The sequence below is a fragment of the Phascolarctos cinereus genome, unplaced genomic scaffold (assembly GCF_003287225.1).
Source record: "Phascolarctos cinereus isolate Bilbo 61053 unplaced genomic scaffold, phaCin_HiC Scaffold_726;HRSCAF=1367, whole genome shotgun sequence".
NCBI classification, from domain to species: Eukaryota; Metazoa; Chordata; class Mammalia; order Diprotodontia; family Phascolarctidae; genus Phascolarctos; species Phascolarctos cinereus.
In genome coordinates, this window is record NW_027556098.1 from 135,881,791 (window position 1) to 135,901,241 (window position 19,451).

Here is a 19,451-nt window from a genome sequence, read left to right on the forward strand (position 1 = left end):
TTGAGTAGAGGACACACCACTGGAAGAATGATGAGTGTTGAGGATACACTATGAAGGACCCAGAACTAGAAGAGATCATGTGGACAGATTCTTCCCTCATCTCCTTACGCTTGTCTTCACTACCTGGTTAGGAGGTCTCTGGAAAGATGTGTAATGGGGACCTTCTGGGATAGGTGGAAAATGCCTCTTATGATGTCTCCACATGAAGAGACTCCATCTTTTCCCTCATATCCTCTACCTGGAGATGCCATCTGTGGCATTCTGCACATGTGCCAGACCCCAATTACCAATCTATTCTTCCCTCCCAGCCCCCAGAACCTGTCCCAGATGATGGCTCCCACCTGGAGCTCTAGCGAGTTGGGAGGCTCAGTCCTCACTCCATTGGCATAGGTACGCCTCAATCGCTCTGAACAGAAGGATCTGTAGCCTGGTGGGCCTCTGCTGATGAAGTTCAGCAGGTACTGGAGGGATGAAGGACAGAGGACAGATAAGTAATTTATATTGGACATTTGTAGATTACTTAGAGGCAGCTAGATGGCTCAGTGGAAAGAGTGCTGGGCCTGGAGTCAGAAGACCTGAGTTCAAATCTGGCCTCAGATACTTACTAGCTGTGTGACCCTGGGTAAGTCACCTAACCTCTGTTTGCCTTAATCCACTGGAGAAGAAACTGGTAAACCACTCCAGTACGTTTCCCAAGAAAATCTCATGGATAGTATTGTTGTGTTATGGTCCACAGGGTCATAAAGAGTTGGACACAACTGAATCACTGAACAAGAACAAAAGGTCTTTTACATTTGTTATGTTGTTTCATCCACACAACAATGCCATGAGGGAGTTAGCCCTGGTATTACTATCCTGTTTACTTGAGGAGGAAACTGAGGCCCAGAGAGTTTGAATAATTTGTCCGGTGTCAGAGAACAAGGCCCTGATAGGTCTACGACTGTGAGTGATGTCTCCTGATCCCCGGTCCAACAAGCTTTCCAACACATCACACTGATTCTCATTTTTAGATTGTGATTCTTTTTGGGGGGAAAGAAGAGAGAAAAAGTAGTAGAATTAACTTCTTAATTATATCCTACAATATTAAAATGAATTCTAACTGCTTTAGTCCTTTTCCTCCTCTCAAAGCTAACTAAATGGCAACATTCCAAATTATTCCCACCTGGGTCCAAGGCTGATTACAACCTCCCCACAGGGTTTACGGCGTCCTGTCAGTCATAGGAACATAGGATTTAAAACTGGATGTCATCCTAGAAAGCATCCAGTCCATGCCTTTTAAGTTGTAAATGAGAGAACTGAGGCCCAAAGGGGAGATGTGATTTGTTCAGGGTTGCATAGGTACTCTGGAACAGAACTAAGATTTGAACACAGGTTCTCTGATTCCAAAGCCAGTTTTCATCTCCACTATACTATGGTTCCAAGTAACCCCAGAGTCTTGGGCTCCCTAGAGGCCAAAGCCTACTTCCCTGCCTCCCAAGAGGCCGGGAAATTGTACCTTCATAAACTTCTCTGAAGGGGGGAAGCAGCCGAGGCAAAGACACAGTAGAATCCACCCTCTTGCAAAACTGTTCTTGTTGTAGTTCTCAGACAGCTGCTTGCAGATTTGGCAGTAGATCTCATCTCTGTAAGAGGTACACAAGCAGTGGACGTGGAGCTAGTGAAATGTTGGTTGAGGACATGGTATTGCAGAAGTTAAAGATCACCTAGTCCAGGTTCATTTACAGCTGAAGACATGGAGGCTCAAGGGACTTGCCCAAAGAAATAGAAACACTTATTTTGGTTAAGGCAGAGACCCGAGAGGTCAGAATGGTCCAGTCCACTCATTTTATAAATGAGGAAACTGAGTCCCAGATTGGGGTTAGAAGTAACTTGCCCAAGGTCACATAGAAAGTTAGTGGCAGAGATGATGATTCTGAAGATGATAAAAATAAGGAGGATGAGGAGAATGAAAGAAGAATGCTAAGAGGTGAAGGATAAGGATAGATTTGGGCCTGAAATCTTTGGCACCTACTACATCTGTCTTCCTTTAACATCCCTTTCCTGGCCCTCAACACACTCTTTCTCTGTCTCTATCTCTGTCTCTCTCTGTCTCTGTGTCTCTCTGTCTGTCTGTCTGTCTGTCTGTCTCTCTCGTGCCCAAGACGCCCAGGACCCTTCACCATAGAGGCCCCTTCAAAACTTATTCTTTTCAAGAAATGCACCATGTTCTGAACTTTGGCTAATTCCTTCTCCCCAACAAAATTTGCTTATCCCAGATCTTAACGCCTCAGAGTATTATGTTCTCTCAGGTGACAGCTAACTAATCTAGGGACATCACCTATGCTGATTTATTCATGATAGCTTAATTTCCCTAGGACCCAGTTCCCTTAACTGTAAAATAAGGGGATTGGACTTGATGCCTCTGACCCTTCTTGCACAAATCTGTGATATAGATCTATGAAATATCCAAGTCTTTTGGCTTGCCTAGAATTCATAGCATCATAGCAGTGTAAAGCCTAAGGAACCTTAGAGTTCATTTGAGCCATCTTCCTACCCAGTGTGGGACTTTCTGCCACATGGACAGTCAGCTTTCACAGAACAATCATGGTTAAGTGAGGAGCTCAATGCTTTACAAAGCAGCCTGTTTTATTGGGGCACACTTCTTAGCTATTAGAAAATTCTTTCTTATATTAAGCTGAAATCTGCTTCCCTGTACTTTTCACTTAATTCTACTCTCTGGGGCTACAAAAAATGGGTCTAACAAAACATTGTTAGTATTACTGAGTATCACTTGTACTTTGGAAATATTTTTTGTTAAATAGGAACTCCTCACTCTGAGTCACAGTTGTACTTCCTGAAAGCTTCGTGCAAATCAAACTTCAGTTAAGTAAAAATTCCCAAGGGAAGTTAGTTATTTTAAGACACCAAACAGTGACTCCTTCCCTAAAGTGAAGAATCCTTCTGTGATAACCACCCCTTAATTCATCTGTTCTGGAAAACTACAACAACTGTAGCTTGCATTTATATAGCACTCTAAGGCTTGCAAAGTGCTTTGCGTGTGCTATTTAATTTCATCCTCATAACAACCCTATGTGGCAGGTGATTTAATTATCTCTATTTTATAGTTGAGGAAACTGAGGCTGAAAGAGAATGTAACTTGCTCAGGGCCACACAATTAGCAAGTGCTCGAGGCAGGACTGGAATTCAGTTCTTCCTGACTCTCAGTCCAGTGCTCTATCTACCACATCACCCAGCTGCCTTAAAAAAAAAAGGGATTTTGGGGGAACAGATAGGTGGTGCAGTGGATAGAGCACTGGCCCTGGATTCAGGAGGACCTGAGTTCAAATCTGGCCTCAGGCATATGATACTAGCTATGTGACCCTGGCCAAGTCACTTTACCCCATGGCCTAGCCCCCTCCCCCCCAAAGGATTTTTTTTCATATATCAGATAGCTTAAAGCAAATATAGACATTTTTGTTGTAAAAATATTTGTTCTAATGAAGTATAACCTATATTTAAATATCAGGGAACAGGAGAAACTGCTCTGGTCTATGTGTCCCAGCCTTCCAGAGCTAGAGGAAGGTAAACAGGGGTATGCTGGTAAATGTTTCACAACCAACTCTCTGAAAACAGAATATGCCCACAACACACTCTGAAGCTTAACCTGCATTATTACCATTTTCTCCATCACTTTCTTGTCTAGACAATCAACAAAATAATAAACAGAACTCTGATTTGCTTATTTCTGAGGTGTAAGTGCTCACTGACAATTTCACCATCTACTCTCTCCAGCAGTGCAAGCTGTCCCCAGCACACCTCGGAAGAGTAGAGTAAGGATGAAGAATTAAAGGGTAGTAGCTATCGGGTGGGAAGGGGCTGCAGAGTGGTGCTAGGGCTGGCACGGGAGACCAGCGTCGGATAGAGCTGAGGAGACAGAACTGAAGGTCACTAACCTGAGGCTGGGCTGCTGGATGCCATTTCTGATGATGAAGTTGACCTTTTCCAGATTGGACATAGGTCGTTCTGTGATAGGGCTTTCTTCCTCAAAGGCTTCTTCTCCGCTGCTCAGCTTGCTTGCTACCTAAAACCCAGGGTGTGAGTAGGAAGTGGGAAAAAGGGGGAGAAGCATGAGAGAAAGCCTTTTCTGGAGAATTCTCTCCCAGGACAAAGTTGGTGTATCCAGACAGCTGTGGGGATGAGGGTTTTTTTTATCGTGAGGGGAAATACATCTGGGACTAGAGAGACTAGGGGGAAGGTTGCCCCATTGTGTACATCTGGGGGAAGGAGAGCAAATACACAAAATCTCCAGCTCCTGGGGTAACTAGGTGTTGTTAAAAATCTGAGGGGCCCAGGTCTCTACAAAGACTCCCCAAACCAACCTTATTCTCTCAGTTTCTAAGGTCTAAGCATGGGACCTATCTCTCTAAATGAGGGTTCTAGATAGGGGTGGTCCTGCTTTTCCCTGCCTCAACTGGAAATGTTCCTGAGTCAACCTGATACCCAATCTGGACCCCATCCTCTCTCTAATTTTATCTTTCATTCTTCCTAACCTGCACTTGTAGCTCCAGCTGTGTTTGCTGGTCATTATTCCCTGTTACTGGCCCTTACCTTTATGTCACATTCCACCTCAGCTCCACACTCATTCCTTTCCCCTATTTTTTTATTGATCATTTCTTCCTTTCTTTTTTCCTTCCCTTCCTCCCTCCCTCCCTCTCTCCCTTCCTTCTCCCCTCTTTCATTCCTTCTTTTTTCTTCTTTCCACCCTCCCTCTTTCCCTCCTATCCTTCCTTCCTCCTTTCCTTTCTCCCTTCCCTCTCTCTCTCCCCTTCCCTCTAAAAACCTTATGATCATAGAAATTTTGTAATTTCTGGAAGCTGAGAAACTAGAAGGAAAACCAGAAATCATTTGGTTCAGCCCTTTCCTTTTACATATGAGAAAATTGAGAGTCCGAGAAGGGAAGTGACTTGCCTGAGATCATATAGCTAAAAAGTGATAAGGTTATTTTTTTAAATAACAGGACAGCACTTGAGGGAAAAAAAATGGAAAAGAATGAGGGCTGTGGAACAAGGAATTGGAAAGGGAATTAACAGTTTTGCCCAAAAGGTACAAAACTTTGTCCAAACAACAAACTCTAAAAATCAGAATGAACCAAAAAAAGTCGATGACTCTATGAAGCAATAAGAAATATTAAATCAAAGTTCAAACACTGAATATATAGAAGAAAATGTAAGGTATTTCAGCAAAAAACATCTGACCTAAAAACAGATCAAAGAGAAAAAAAAAGTAAGAGTCATTGGAGTATCTGAATGCAGTGACCAAAAAAGAGCCTCTTTTCAAGAAATCTTAAAATTCTCAGAAATGTCATGGCTAAAATCCAGTTTCCCATCAAAGAAGAAGTATTGCAAGCAGCCAGGAAGACAGAATTCAAGTACCAAGGAGTCAGTCAGGATCGCACACAATTTAGCAGCCACCACTATATAAGAACAGAGATCTTGGAATACAATATTCCAGAAGGTGAAGGAAATGGACTTATAGCTAAGAGTAACTTATCCAGCAAAACTGAATATAATCCTCTAGAGGAAAAAAATAGAGCTTGAACAAAATAGAGGACATCTAAGCAATCCTGATGAAAATAACAAAGATGTAGATAAACTTTGATGTTCAAACACAGGAGAGAAGAGAAACATAAAACATTAATGAACAATGATGAAGGACTAAACAAGGATAAACCACTTATATTCAAATATAGGAGATGATACACATGTTCCCTCTGAACCTTATTATCATTAAGGGTCATAGAGGTAATGCAATTAGACAAAGCCTGGGAGTGGTTCTATCATGTATTATCTTAAGAAGAGAATGGAAAGAAAGGGGAAAAGGAATACATAGGTGGTGGGGGGGGGAAGAAGGGAAAAATATTAGGGAAAATTATTTCACATGATCAGGTGTGCAAGTAGACATATGTACAAACAAGGAGCATTGGATTGGGAGAGTGGCTGACACTTGAACCTCACTCTCATCTAAACAGTTAAAAGAAGGAAGAATACACACACAGAGTTGGGTAGAGAAATATATTTCATGCAACAGAGAAATAGGGAGGAAGGAGGGTAAGGAGAATTAGAGAGAAAGTAGATTAAGGGAAGGATTAGTACTAAGCAAAACAAACTCTAAGAATGCATAAAAATGTTTATAGCTCTTTTTGAGGTGGTAAAGAATGGAAATCTTAGGCAGTGCCCATAAATTGGGAAATGGATGAACAAATTGTTGTATATAAATATAATGGAATACTACTGGGCTGAATCAATGTAATGACTAACCACAGTTCCAGATGACTGATGATGAAACATACAACCCACCTCCTGATAGAGAGGCAAAAGACTCAAAATGCAGAATGAGGCAATTTTTTTTTGTGGGGGGGGACATGGCCAGTGTGGAAGTTTGTTTCGAGTTTTGATTGACTATACATATACATACATTTTGTTTTAGTTGTATCTGACTCTTTGTGACTACATGGTTTTCTTGGCAAAAATCCTAAAGTGGTTTACCATTTCCTTCTCTAGCTCATTTTACAGATGAGGAAACTGAGGCAAACCAGGTTAAGTGACTTGCCCAAGGTCACACAGCTAGTAAGTGTCTGAGGCCAGATTTGAACTCAGGAAGATAGGTCTTCCTGACTCCAGGACCAACACTCTATCCACTTTGCCACCTAGCTGCTCCGTGTATGTGTGTGTGTGTGTGTGTATGTGTGTGTGTGTGTGTGTACTCTATTTTTCAAGATGGGGAGAGGGTAAGAAGCCAGATTTTGGTTGATTAAAACAAAATATTTTTTAAAAAGTGGTTGGACTAGAATGCAAATCCAGATCCTTGGATTCCAAAGTTCTATCCATTATACCAAACTACCTCTCATTATTATAAATTATTATTCAAATCTTATCCCTTGTGAGTTATTATTTATCATTTATTAATATTGTTGGATTCTGGGTTTATGTGGCTAAAAATTTGTCTAAACCAAAAAGTTTACTATCAAGTTCAGGCTGACCTCAGAGATGCTCCAGGGAGGCTAGATGGTTGTAAAGAATTCTACCCAGTACCTATTTTGGGTTCACACAAAACTTGTGTTTTGGGTTCCCCAAAATAGACTGATTTTACCTGCTGATATATATATATATATACACACACATATATACATATATAGTATACATACATATGTGTGTATGTATACATACATATATACATACATACACACACATCTATCTATCTATCTATCTATCTATCTATCTATCTATCTATCTATATCTATATATATATCTATATCTATCTTCTTGGAGATGACCAACTGCCTATGTGAGGCCAATCAGGCAAATGTCCTTATACCTTGTCTAAACTCTTCATAATGTAAACTCACGAAGACTTGAAGAGGGAGCCACCCTTTCTCTCTCTCTCTCTCTCTCTCTCTCTCTCTCTCTCTCTCTCTCTCTCTCTCTCTCTCTCTCTCTCTCTCTCTCTCTCTCTCTTTCTCTCTTTCTCTCTCTCTCCAAATGTCCTCTTACTAGCTGTGTCACTTAACCTGGGCAAGTCACTTAACCCCATTGCCTGGAAAAAAAAAACCCCAAAAAACCCCCAAATGCGCTAACAAATTTCTATCTAAAACTATTTCAGATTTTGGGGTTGTTCTAGTGAACAACACGTCCTCCGAGCCCAGCTCAAATCTAATACTTCCACGAAGCTTCCCTTGAAGACAATGAGACAATGCATCCAAAACAAATTTGTATCCAGAAAGCACTACAACATATGAGTTTTTGTTATTACCCCAGACCATAGTAGTCTCTTTTCTTTGAGCTCTTTTACCCTTTTCTTGATCCCCCATTAGGTATCTATCATACACTGCCTGACATTGTTCTTCAACTATACACAATAGTCTTGTTTCCTCTACTAAACTCTAAACACCTGGAAAGTAGGGATTGTGCTTTGCATTTCTCTGCAGCCCTTACAGTGCCCTGCCCAGATGTGGACACACAATAAGGATTCAATAAATATTTATTGAATGGAATAAAATATCCCTTCCAAGACTCCTCATGAATTTTCCTCAAAGTCCAAAATTATCTTTGTGGATCTCAAGTCTTTTCATCTCCTTAATCTATATGGCCTATGTCCATGATTTGCCTATTTTTTTCTATTCTGTTTCACGTATTGTTATTACCCCATTCTCTTGTCTCTTCTCTGAAAAGTTTGGTGGTGAAGATCTGTTATTCAGAAGATATAATTAGATTCTTCCTTCCTTTGGGGGTTTGGGAAAAGGGAGTAGATGAGTAAGGGAGGGTAGAGCAACATACAAAATAATGTGAATTTAATTCAAAGCATAGAAATTATTCTACACCCTTCATTAAACAGAATCATCCCTATCTTATAGATGATAAAACTGAGGCCCAGATAAATAAAGTGAATTATGCCAAATCATAGAGCAGATCAATGACAGAACCAGAACCAGAATGCAGGTCTGCTCTCATGCTCTTTCCACTACACCCACTCTGCCCACTAGTGCATCAGGGAGGACATCTCTGGATATCAAGAAAGCTATAGAATGGAAAATAGCCTCATCTTGCAGCCCTTACCTCTCCTGTCAACCTGGATGAACGCTTCAGCTTCATGGAGGAAATGTCTCTGTTGCTCTTCTTCCTCCAAGTGGACTTCTGAATAAGAGAAAAAAGAAGGAAGCCCAAGGGTGAAAGAGGTACATAGGTTTTGGAGGAGAAAAGATAGTGGGGGAAGGGAAATGAAATCCCTGATTGCGTGAAAGGAATCAGCAAGGCGAGCCTAGAGCTTGCGAAGCCAATCAAGCAACATAAAGTTTTAAAAAACAACAACAACCCACAACCATTCTCTGGTGTTTAGCTCAGTGGTTAGAACATTGTGTCAGTGAGGTCAAAATCTCAGGTTTGATCAACTTAGCTTTTTTCTCTCTTTCACTGCTGCAGACTGCACCTCTTAACTTGTATTCTTTACAACTTTTAAAACCTAATGCAAATGGTATTTCTTCCATAAAGCCTTTCTGATTTTGTGCTCCCCCATCAGTAATAATCCCCTTAGACCTTTAGATTTCATATAGAACTGTTTTTTTAAACTCTTACTATGTAATGTATAGTACAGTTATCTGTATCGGTTCTCATTTTTTTTACTAGACTGTAAGCCCCAAGAGGGCAGGATTCATGACTTTTCTAGACTCTGTATTTCTCTTAGTACCTATCACAGTGTTCTGCAGATAAAGGGCATTTGGTGCGTGTTCTTGTATTGTATGGTATGGTAAAGTATGGTAAGATATGGCACAGTATGGTACAGTGTGATGTGTCACTTTATTGCATCTACTACTGGGGTCACAGACTGATTTCTTAGCACATCTTCAAACAGATTCATACACACACACACACACACACACACACACACACACACACACACACACACAAAACACAGGCTACAAATTGGTTTCCTAACAATGACCAGTCATCTCATAAATATTTACTGTTGATCACAAAGGTAAACAGGTGAGAGAGTACAATCATCACCTGCTGAAGACTTTCCACTACATCTCCCATCATTGCCCTCTACAAATTCAACATTTGTACTGATAGTCCATCAAGTATTGAAGTTAAGAGTTCTTCACCACTAATTATCTTCACCTCCACTTCCACTACTGTATGGACACTCCTTGGATCTTGTCACTACTTGAAACTGCTCCATGTTCAAGACTGTGAACTCAGAGCTCCCTTCACTAAGAACACAACTGCCTCACCTTCCATTTCTTCCTCTCCCTCCCATCTACTAGATCTGTTGTACATACCCATTGTGAGCTCTAATCCCTTGATGCCTCCCTATTCTTTCAGGCCATCAACCGTATTCTGGACATAGGGGATGTTCTAAGTGAGGAAATTCAGGATCCCTTAGTTTGGGTCAGTAGGGACTAAAGGCTCCTGAATTTCCTCACCTCTCTCAAATTCCTAAATCAGAGCTGCTTGTGCTGGCTGCCTCTTTGATGGGTTATGACCCAGTTTTTAAGGCCAAAATAAGAACACTATGGGTGCCAGTATCCTGCAAAACCTGCTTTGTGCTGATGGTCATATGACTCAAGCCCAGGAGTCAGGACTTATTTCTGGCTTTTCCATCATCTACTCTACAAGAGGATGAGCACTATGAATCAGGTCCTCATCAGTGAGAACTAGGGTTGGGTTCCTATCGAGCCATCCACACACTCTTTTGTACCCCTAATCATCGAGCATACACCTTTGTGTCACTGACTGGGTTAGGAAGCCAGTCTATGGTCATTTGATGGCTGGGATTGGAATTAGTCATAGCTAGAGTTAAAAAGTCAGTTTGAGGTCAGTCTGGGATCAGCTGATGGCTATAGAATAGAGTTTTTCCTTTGTGCAAATTAATTGAAATGCATGGAAATCAGGGACCTACGCAAGAATTTTGGGCTGATAGTGTGCCAGAAATAGTTAAGGGGCATAAAAATGTAAGCAATTAGAAGGGAAGACTTCTGGCCAGGACTAAAGCAGGACTCCCCTGATGAGTCAATGTCCTAAAATATAGGGTGTGCCAAAAGCTATTAAAGCTTAAAGCTGCACTAAGATTTTTGGGACACTCTGTATGTGGTGATAGACCTAATGAGGATCAATCTCAACTTGGCTACATACTTACTACCTGTGTGACTTTAGGTAATTCACTTGGCCTTTACAGGCCTCAGTTTCCTCATCTATAATAATATTGGCTAACATTTATATAAAGCTAATTATGTACCAGGCACTAAACTAAGCATTTTACAAATATTAATATCATTTGATAATCACAACAACTCTGTGAAGTAAGTGCTATTCTTATCCCCATTTTACAGATGAAGAAAATGAGGCAAATAGAAGTTAAGTGATTTGCTTAGGGTCACACACTTGTAAGTGTCTAAGGCTGGATCTGAACTCAGGTCTTTCTGACTCCAGGCTCGGGGCGCTACCCACTAAACTATTTAGAAGCCCCATCTGTAAAAGAAGGAAATTGTACTCATTGACCTCTGAGGTCCCTTTCATCTCTAAATCTACAATGTTATAATCTATGACATGTGCTTTAACCATTGGGCAACCAGCCATGAAATAATTTGGCCACTGCTTTCCTTTTAGAAACATAGGAAAGTCAATGCCAGTCATTCTCAATAATAACCCCTTGCATTCAAATAAATCATTTGCACTTTATTCCTTGGTCATCAAGGACTGAGGTTTGATGGGGTGAGGGTGATCAGAAGTGCCAATTTCCTTTCCTTAGTTAGTGTGGGCCAAGTTTCCTCTTTCCTCACCTTCTCTGGCACGCTGTCCACCACAAACTGGGCATTATTCTTCTTACCAAGAGTGTCTCGGATTTGTCTTGCTACCGATGTGCCCTGGGGGTTGGTGTTCTTGGCAAATAGCTGGGGCTCAGGGAATTCACCCATGAATCGCAGGATAATCTTCCATATAACTAGAGCAATCTAGGGAAGAGGAGACACAGAGAAACAGAAACGAGAATGATTCACCTTGGATATGGGAGCCCCTCTTTGTGAACAGACCCTTTCTACCTGTGGGACGTGTACACATACATATATAGATTCATGCACAAACATCTACATAGGCATACATGTAGCCACCTAACACATGTAGAGAGACAACCAGTTCAATTCAGTAAACATTTATTAAATGCCTACTATGTGCCAGGCACTGTCTCCCTCCTGTGCTGCAGTCACACATATAGACACATATTTTTGGGGTAGTTAGAACCCAGACAACTTCTTTTAACTTTTGCTTCTACCGTCTCATTTCACTGGGGGTTGGTAAGACACTGGAACCATTAAAGGAATGGGATACCTATTATAATGTTCTTTTCTGTGGTTCCCATTTCCTTCCACTCCCCACCAAGGCAGTATTTGGACCTGCTTTGGAGGCCTAAGAAATTAGCATGAAGGAAACTGTACCATCTTACTCCTTGAGGAGAGTGAGTAGCAACAAAAAGAACAGCAGCCTCAGAGAAAGGCAAAATTTGCTCTTGTTAGCACCCCATCAGAGACTGGATCCAGGGCTGTAGGGACCACAGGGCTGCTTCTCACAACCATTTCTCTCTTCCTGTCCCCACTTCTTTCTTTGACTCTAAGAACTAGTGCTCTTCCTCCTCCTCTGTATTCAGGAAGGAGAGGATATGGTCTCAACTACTCAGAGGAAGAAGTATGGAAACAAGGTACCTTGAAGTTTTCATCCTCTTCATGGTAGAGCAATGAGTGGTGGAGGGGCCGGCGAATGTGTGTGTGGGTAGCAGCCTTCTGGAAGTAGGTAGCAGCAAATTTGGGGAAAGTATACTCATCTAGGTCATCCATGTCTTCCTCAGGCTCCACTGACATAGGGATGGTGTCCAAGTCTACCTCAGTCAACTTCTCAGTGGTTGTTTCCAGATCCTGGTGGGAACAGTCAGAGAAAGATAGAAAGAGAGATAAACAATCAGTTAACTTCAAAGTCAGACTGATAGTCAGACTATCATTCAAGAAGGAGGGACTTAGCAACTCCTGTGTGCATCCCTTGTGGAATTCTCCTTTCTTGTGTCTCCATCCTTACTGAAGTGTCTGAGAACTACCCTCCCTCACTTCCCTTAGTCCTCTCTGCAGCCTTCCCTGCATCTTATTTGTCTTTGTTGAACAAATGGTTTGGGATAGACAGGAGAGGTCTAGATTTTTCCTATCCTGCCTGCAACATACTCCTCAAATGAATTGTTCACGCATTTTGTTGTTCTCCGGATTCCCCTTCTTCCCTTTTTCTTGCTTCTCTCCTAATCTCCTAATAGCATTTAGTGCATAGCCATAATAGTCCTAATAGCACTTCAACAATCTCTCCTTCTTCCCTTTGTACTAGTCTTTGTGTGTGTGTGTGTGTGTGTGTGTGTGTGTGTGTGTGTGTGTGTGTATGTGTGTGTGTTAGTCTTGGTTCTTCAACTGGGCAGTAAGTTCCTTGAAGGCAGGAATGATGTCTTCTTCTCTTGTATCTTTACTACACCTAGAAGAAGTGTGGGTGAAGAATAGACATTCAATAAAGACTTGTTAGAATGAATGGGCTGAACTTACCTCAAATCCCTGTGGTGCCTGGCCTTTCTGGCCACCTATGATCATTGGGAGGAAGCCAAATACTTCCTCAACCATTTCAGTATCATTGACAGGGTCATAGATTGAATCACGCTTCTTGGCTGGTTGGACCATTTGGTTCTTCCTTTCCTCTTCTTTCTCTAGGGCAGCCAGATGTTCCTACTCACATAACAGATGCACAGATGTTATTGACAAGTGGGCAAGACCACTGGGCCCTAATGGGACTGAACTATAATCAGAAGGTCAGAAATTTGGGTCAAATTTCATTAATTCAGACTACTTGAGAAGGAGGATGCTAGAGAGTTGTCTGAATTGTTGGATTTTTTTCTTAGAGTAGTACTACAGTACTAAGGGCACTGACCTTGGTGCTGAAAAACATGATCTTGGCCTTGCTGCCCAGGGTGTGCACTTGGACAGACCGCTTTATTTCTCTAAGGTTCAGTTTCCTCATCTCTACAATGGGGATGATAATACCTGCTATCCCTCCCTCATAGGGTTGTTATATGGATCAAGTATGATAATGGATTTCAAAGTATTTTGGAAAGTATAAATTACTATTATATAATAAATAATCATTACATAGTATTTATATTTGCCACATATCAATATCGATATTTATCATGTTATGTTATACAATAAATGATATAACATGTTTTTATCATATAACAACATATAATATATTATATATAATAATCATGACTATTATTATTATTATCCAGATAGCACCTCTCACCAAAGGCTAAATGCTGTCAAGTAAAAGTCCTTATGGGGGGAGGTGCTTCTACAATCCACACATGAGATCAATTTACAAGAAGCACATTCATTCCAAACAGATGGAAGTAGCTGGAGGGATTGGAAGCTATTCTCTTCTTCACACTATTCCTTACTTGAGACAATTCTCCCTTTCACAGGTGGAGCAAAGATAAATGTCATATTAGCCCTTGTCTGTATTATCACAAAGTCTTAATGTTTCAAGTCCAAATTATTGACAGCTTGAGAACATTTCACACTAACAAGAAAGCTGAAATGGTTTGTCTGGGGTCCTCTATCTGCTGTGGCAGAACCAGGACTAGAACTCAGGCCCCCTGACTCTTACTCCAGTCCTCTTTCCAAGAGAAGACCCCGTTTTGGCCTCCTTCCCCCACCCACACTTGTTGCCACAGATGCTCCCTTACATAAACAAAGGGTAACAGGCTGGAGTCCTCTCTCCTGTCCTCGACTCCAGGGCTCCCTCTGGACTGACAAGCAGGGAAAGGGTCATATGGAGATAGAAGCAGGGAAGGGACAGAGGAAATGGCCTCTAAATAATAGTGCAAGTTAGAGTTGAGGGGAGTTTCTGATCATCAGATGCAGGCCCATGGACAAAGATTTGGCTTCACTATGTTTTCTGACGCAGGACTGAGGCCAGGGCCCACCCCCTGAGCTTGTTCCGCACCTTTTGGAGGTGACTGGCTTCTTCCTTTGCCTTCTTTGACCTGACAATCAGCCTCAGACCTTCCTTCTCTTCCAGTTGAAGCTTCTTTGTCTCAGGTCTGTTCTGGTGCTGTGGGAAAGGGGCTAAAGGTTAAAGCTACCCAGATGTTGCAACTCATCTGGGAACCAGCTGCTTTGGCTGCCACTCACATAAATCTGTACGCTGTAGTCAAGGCACCCTTATTACAAACACTGTACGATATCTTAATAACCAGGTTCTTTAGGGGATCCAAATTCTACCCATCCTTTCAAGTCATTCAGAAAGCCCATGTCCTCCATGAATCCTTCCCTGATGTTATGATCCACAATAATCTTTAATATCTCAAAACCGCTAGGATGCTTATTGCCGGTACCATATAATGTAGCATGTGGTCATGTATTGTCTTATATTGTTATCAAACTCTTCTACATGTGAATATCTTAACTCTTCAGCCACATTGTAAATCCCTTAAGGATCTAGATGATGTACTCTATGCCTTTGTATTCCCTTGGGCATCACTCAACCAATCAATCAAGAAGAATTTATTAAGCCCTACTATGTGCCAAGCATGGTCCTAGGCGCTGGGGATACAAAGACATCCCTGTACTTGAGGAGCTCACATTCTATTGGTCACTGATCTTTCTATAGCACTTAAACATTTGCAAAACACTTTACATACAGTATATCATTTGATCCTCATAACAATCCTGTGAGGTAAGAACTATGGGTATTTGAAGACAGGGACAAGACCTCTAATTTTATTAGTGTAGGGAACTTCCAGATGAGGAAACTCTCTCTACCAATGTGGACTGGCATCTTCTCATCAACTTACAGTCTTAGAGAATTGCCCTAAGTCCTGAGAAGTTAAATGACTTACTCAGAGTTGCACGGTCACAAAATGTCATAATTGGGGCTGAAATCCAGTCCTTCCTGGCTTTGAGGCTATTTCTTTCTCCATTATGTGACGCTATCTTATTGAATTGAATAGAATTGCTGTAGATTTAGAGCATATGGAATTCTCTGGGTTTTCTGTTGCTACATCTACTTCCCTGCCCTCCCTTTGTCTCTCCATCTGGCCCCAGTCCCACTTCTCATGTCCATCTCTAACTTCAATTCTTTATCTTTGCTCTGCCTCTGCTCCTGAGCCCAAAAGAACCCACTAAAAAGGAGATCCAAGTAGGTAGAGGTCTGATATTTGAGCTATCAAAAACTCAATGTGAACTATGTTTAACTGTAATCTAACCCAAAGTTTTGTGTTTGTCATACCCACAAGACACCAGAACATATTTTTAATCTGCCAGCATGAGGATAGGCAGATTTAGAAAATTATGCTTTTTTTGTTGGCTTGGTATTTTTTTACTATGAATTTAATAACCATCAATAAATATTTCTATATACAAGGAAGACTAAAAAAAGAGAACTGTGTATGAAACTATACACTTTTCTGGCATATGATTGGTTCAGAGAGTGGTTCCATGGAAATTCTGATGATCCCACCTTATAGCTGCTCCCCTTCTCTTGACTGACTCACCGCTGTCATCACCTTTGCCCCCACCTTATTACTCTGGTCCCCACCTCTGTACTTTCCAACAGGCTCTATATCACTGAAATGTAGCATCTCTGGATTTGGACTCCAGGCCCTACCTCTGTTCTTCTCCTCTTGAGATTCTGGCGGGCAATCATTCCCCTTGCATGTGCCTGGATTGCCACCACTGCCCGTTTCTTCTCTGCAACCTTCTGGCGAATCAGATAGCCTCGGCAAAGGGCCTGGAACTGGATAACTTTGGCCCGCATGGCATTATATTGTTTTGTCAATTGGCCCCTTCGAATGATAGCCTGTAGCCGCTCAAAGCCCAAAAGGATCTGCAAAGAGTAAGAGATACATTAATGGGAAGGTGATAGAGGTTGGCTAGGGCAGAGTTGCATGGAAATTCTGAAAGAATATAAGTAGAGTTGAAGGAAAATCAGAAAGAAACCTGTTTTCCAAGTATATCCAACTGATCACAGAATCATAGAATCTTAAAGTTAGACAAGACCTCTGAAACCACCCAGTCCAACTCATGTATGACTAAAAATTCTTTGCAGTTGTTATTTAGTCATTTTCAGTCCTGTCTGACTCTTCATGACCCCTTTTAGGGTTTTCTTGGCAAAGATGCTAGAGTGATTTGCCGTTTCCTTCTCCAGCTCATTTTACAGATAAGGAAACTGAGGCAAACAGGGTTAAGTGACTTGCCTAGGGTCACATACCTAGTAAGTATCTGAGGCTGGATCTGAACTCAGGTCTTCCTGATTCCAGACCCAGTGCTCTATTCACTGTACCACCTAGCTACCCCTAAGAATTCTCTCTACAATGTTCCTAATGAGTGGTCACTCAGCCTTTTTGCAAAGCCCTCCAGTAAGGAGAACTATTTCCAAAGGCAGCTCATTTCACTTTTTTTTATTCACTCATTCATTCATTCATCTATTTATTTATTTATTTATTTGTTTGTTTGTTTATCTATTTATCTATTCATCTATCTATCTATCTATCTATCTATCTATCTATATCTCTCTATCTATCTCTCTATCTATCTATTTATTTATTTGCTTTTTGGTGAGGCAATTGGGGTTAAGTGACTTGCCCAGGGTCACACAGCTAGTAAGTGTCATGTGTCTGAGACTGGAGTTGAACTTAGGTCCTCCTGACCTCAAGGCCAGAGCTCTATCCATTGCGCCACCTAGCTGCCCCCTCATTCCACTTTTAGATAACTGTAAATGCTAGAAAGTTTTCCTTACATCAAACCTAAATTTTTTCAACTTTTATTCATTATTCCTAGTTCTGTGAAGGCAGGTAGGTAGCTCAGTGGATAGAGCACTAGGCTGGAAATCAAGAAGGCCTTAATTCAAATTTAACCTCAGATACTTAGCTGTGTGACCCTGGGAAAGTCACTTAATCTCTGTTTGCCTTAATCCACTGGAGAAGAAAATGGCAAACCACTCCAGTATCTTTGTCAAGAAAAGCCCATGGACAGCATTGGTATGCTATGGTGCACAGGGTCAGGAAGAGTCAGACAAAACTGAACAACAATGAACAACCACCTAGTTTTGCTCTCTACTATCTTCCACAGAATGATCCTTCAAATACTTGAAGATGGCTGTCATGTCCCCTCTTTTCCTTTCCAGACTAAGAATCCCTAAGTCCTTCAACCAAATCCTCATGAGTTGTGGTCTCCAGCCCCTTCACCATTTTTCTCTGGAGTGTCAGTGTCAGAACTTAATACAATATTCTCAATGTTGTCTGACCAGGACAGTACACAGCAGAGGAACATCTCCAGTGCTCTGGATCCCATGCTTCTCTGAAGGCACCCCAAGATTGCACTAGATTTTGTAGCTATTTATGTTATACCACCTATTCATCCTGATATTAAACTTCACTGAAAAGCCCAAGATCTTTTTTTCAGATCTATTTATCTAGTGATGTCTCCTCCACCTTGTTTCTACAAAACTGATTTTTTGAACCCAGGTATAGAACTTTACATTTATCTCTATTATTTGAGTCAGCCCATAACGTTATCTTTTTTATAGATAAAAAGTGAAAGCATCACGTATATCAACTAAACTTGGAAGTCTAGATGAACAATGAAAAAATTAATTATTTTATCCTTCTAATTAAACTACAAACAAATAAGGAAACTGTTGTTTTAGCTCATAGGTTATTGAAATCCATTAATGGCCCTTAATAAATGAAACTGTGTTTGGACTTTACAGGTTATGTTAGAATTTCATAGTTGTGTTATTTCACATCTGGGAGACAAGTCCAGTTAAAACCTTGTTATGCAAATATCTATGGCCCAAGCATAAAACCTGACTTGAATTAGTTAAAATTTAGTTTAGGGAATTGAAGATAAATTTGTTAATTAAAACAATTGTTTCTTAAGAATCAACTGTGTGCATGGTATTATGCTAGATTCTGGAAATTACAAAGATGGAAAATGGTGTAGCTCCTGCCCTCAGAGAACATACAGTTTAGTAAGCCAATGATGCTTATACAGAAACACATAAAACACATATGATATTCAGAATGAGAGAAATACAAAGGAAAAATCCAAATGAGAAGCATAAAAGACTGGAGATTGAGAGTGCTCTTCCATATGGGGGACTCATGAAAGGCTTTATGGAGAAAGTGGCACCTAGGCTAGGCCTTGAAGGAAGGAAACGATTTCAAAAGATGGAGATACTGAGTCCCTTCCAGAGATGGGGGATGATGTGTGCAAATGCAAAGAAATAAGAGAGGTCTGGACAAGATGAGGAATTGTTAGCAGTGAGATCAGCTGACAGAGAATGTGAAGATGATGTGGTGCTTATGCTTGGGTGTTTATGTTTGGGTGCTTGTACTTGGGCCCAATTTCTCCCTAGCCTCAGAAACACTATCCCTGACAGTTTCTCCCCAGCCCAAGGACCCTGGCAATTACTCATGAGTGGGGCCCAGCAAGACCCTTATCTCTCTCCCTGGTGCAGTTCCAAACAGCACCTGAAGGACTTATTAGTTTAAACTGGCTTTGCACTGGGTCATAAAGACATTCTTACCCACTACTATACTATCCTACCGCCCTACCACATTATCTACATCCTGGGCTCCTCATTAACTGTATTCTAGACTTAAGAGATATGTACACTCCCTACATCCATCTTGTCTAACAAGACATTGATTGGTGGCAGACTGGACAACTCTCAGTTACCCTGAACTCTAGTTAACTTAGTGATGTAGCAGGCCTAAAACCACACCTCCATGTAGCCCCCCTTGTGGGCTTTTCCTAGTGAACTCTGGGTAAAATGCCTGCGCAGTAGGTACAAGAAGTGCGTGTTCTTTTAAGGACTGACCACTCCTTAACCACTCCCTAA

The 19,451-nt window shown here is 41.2% G+C and overlaps 1 protein-coding gene across 1 annotated transcript in view; it reads right to left on the reverse strand.

Annotated features, from left to right (window-relative positions):
• The window catches only part of MYO7B (myosin VIIB), a 163,548-nt gene that overhangs the window by 49,349 nt on the left and 94,748 nt on the right, over positions 1-19,451 (reverse strand). Inside the window, exons 20-28 of the mRNA XM_078146147.1 lie at positions 16,215-16,433; positions 14,553-14,660; positions 13,100-13,276; positions 12,230-12,439; positions 11,315-11,485; positions 8,592-8,669; positions 3,933-4,060; positions 1,496-1,622; positions 342-461 (exon numbers count right to left, since the gene is read on the reverse strand). Of these exons, the coding sequence (XP_078002273.1) occupies positions 342-461; positions 1,496-1,622; positions 3,933-4,060; positions 8,592-8,669; positions 11,315-11,485; positions 12,230-12,439; positions 13,100-13,276; positions 14,553-14,660; positions 16,215-16,433 (1,338 nt within the window). The remainder of the gene's footprint in view (positions 1-341; positions 462-1,495; positions 1,623-3,932; positions 4,061-8,591; positions 8,670-11,314; positions 11,486-12,229; positions 12,440-13,099; positions 13,277-14,552; positions 14,661-16,214; positions 16,434-19,451) is intronic.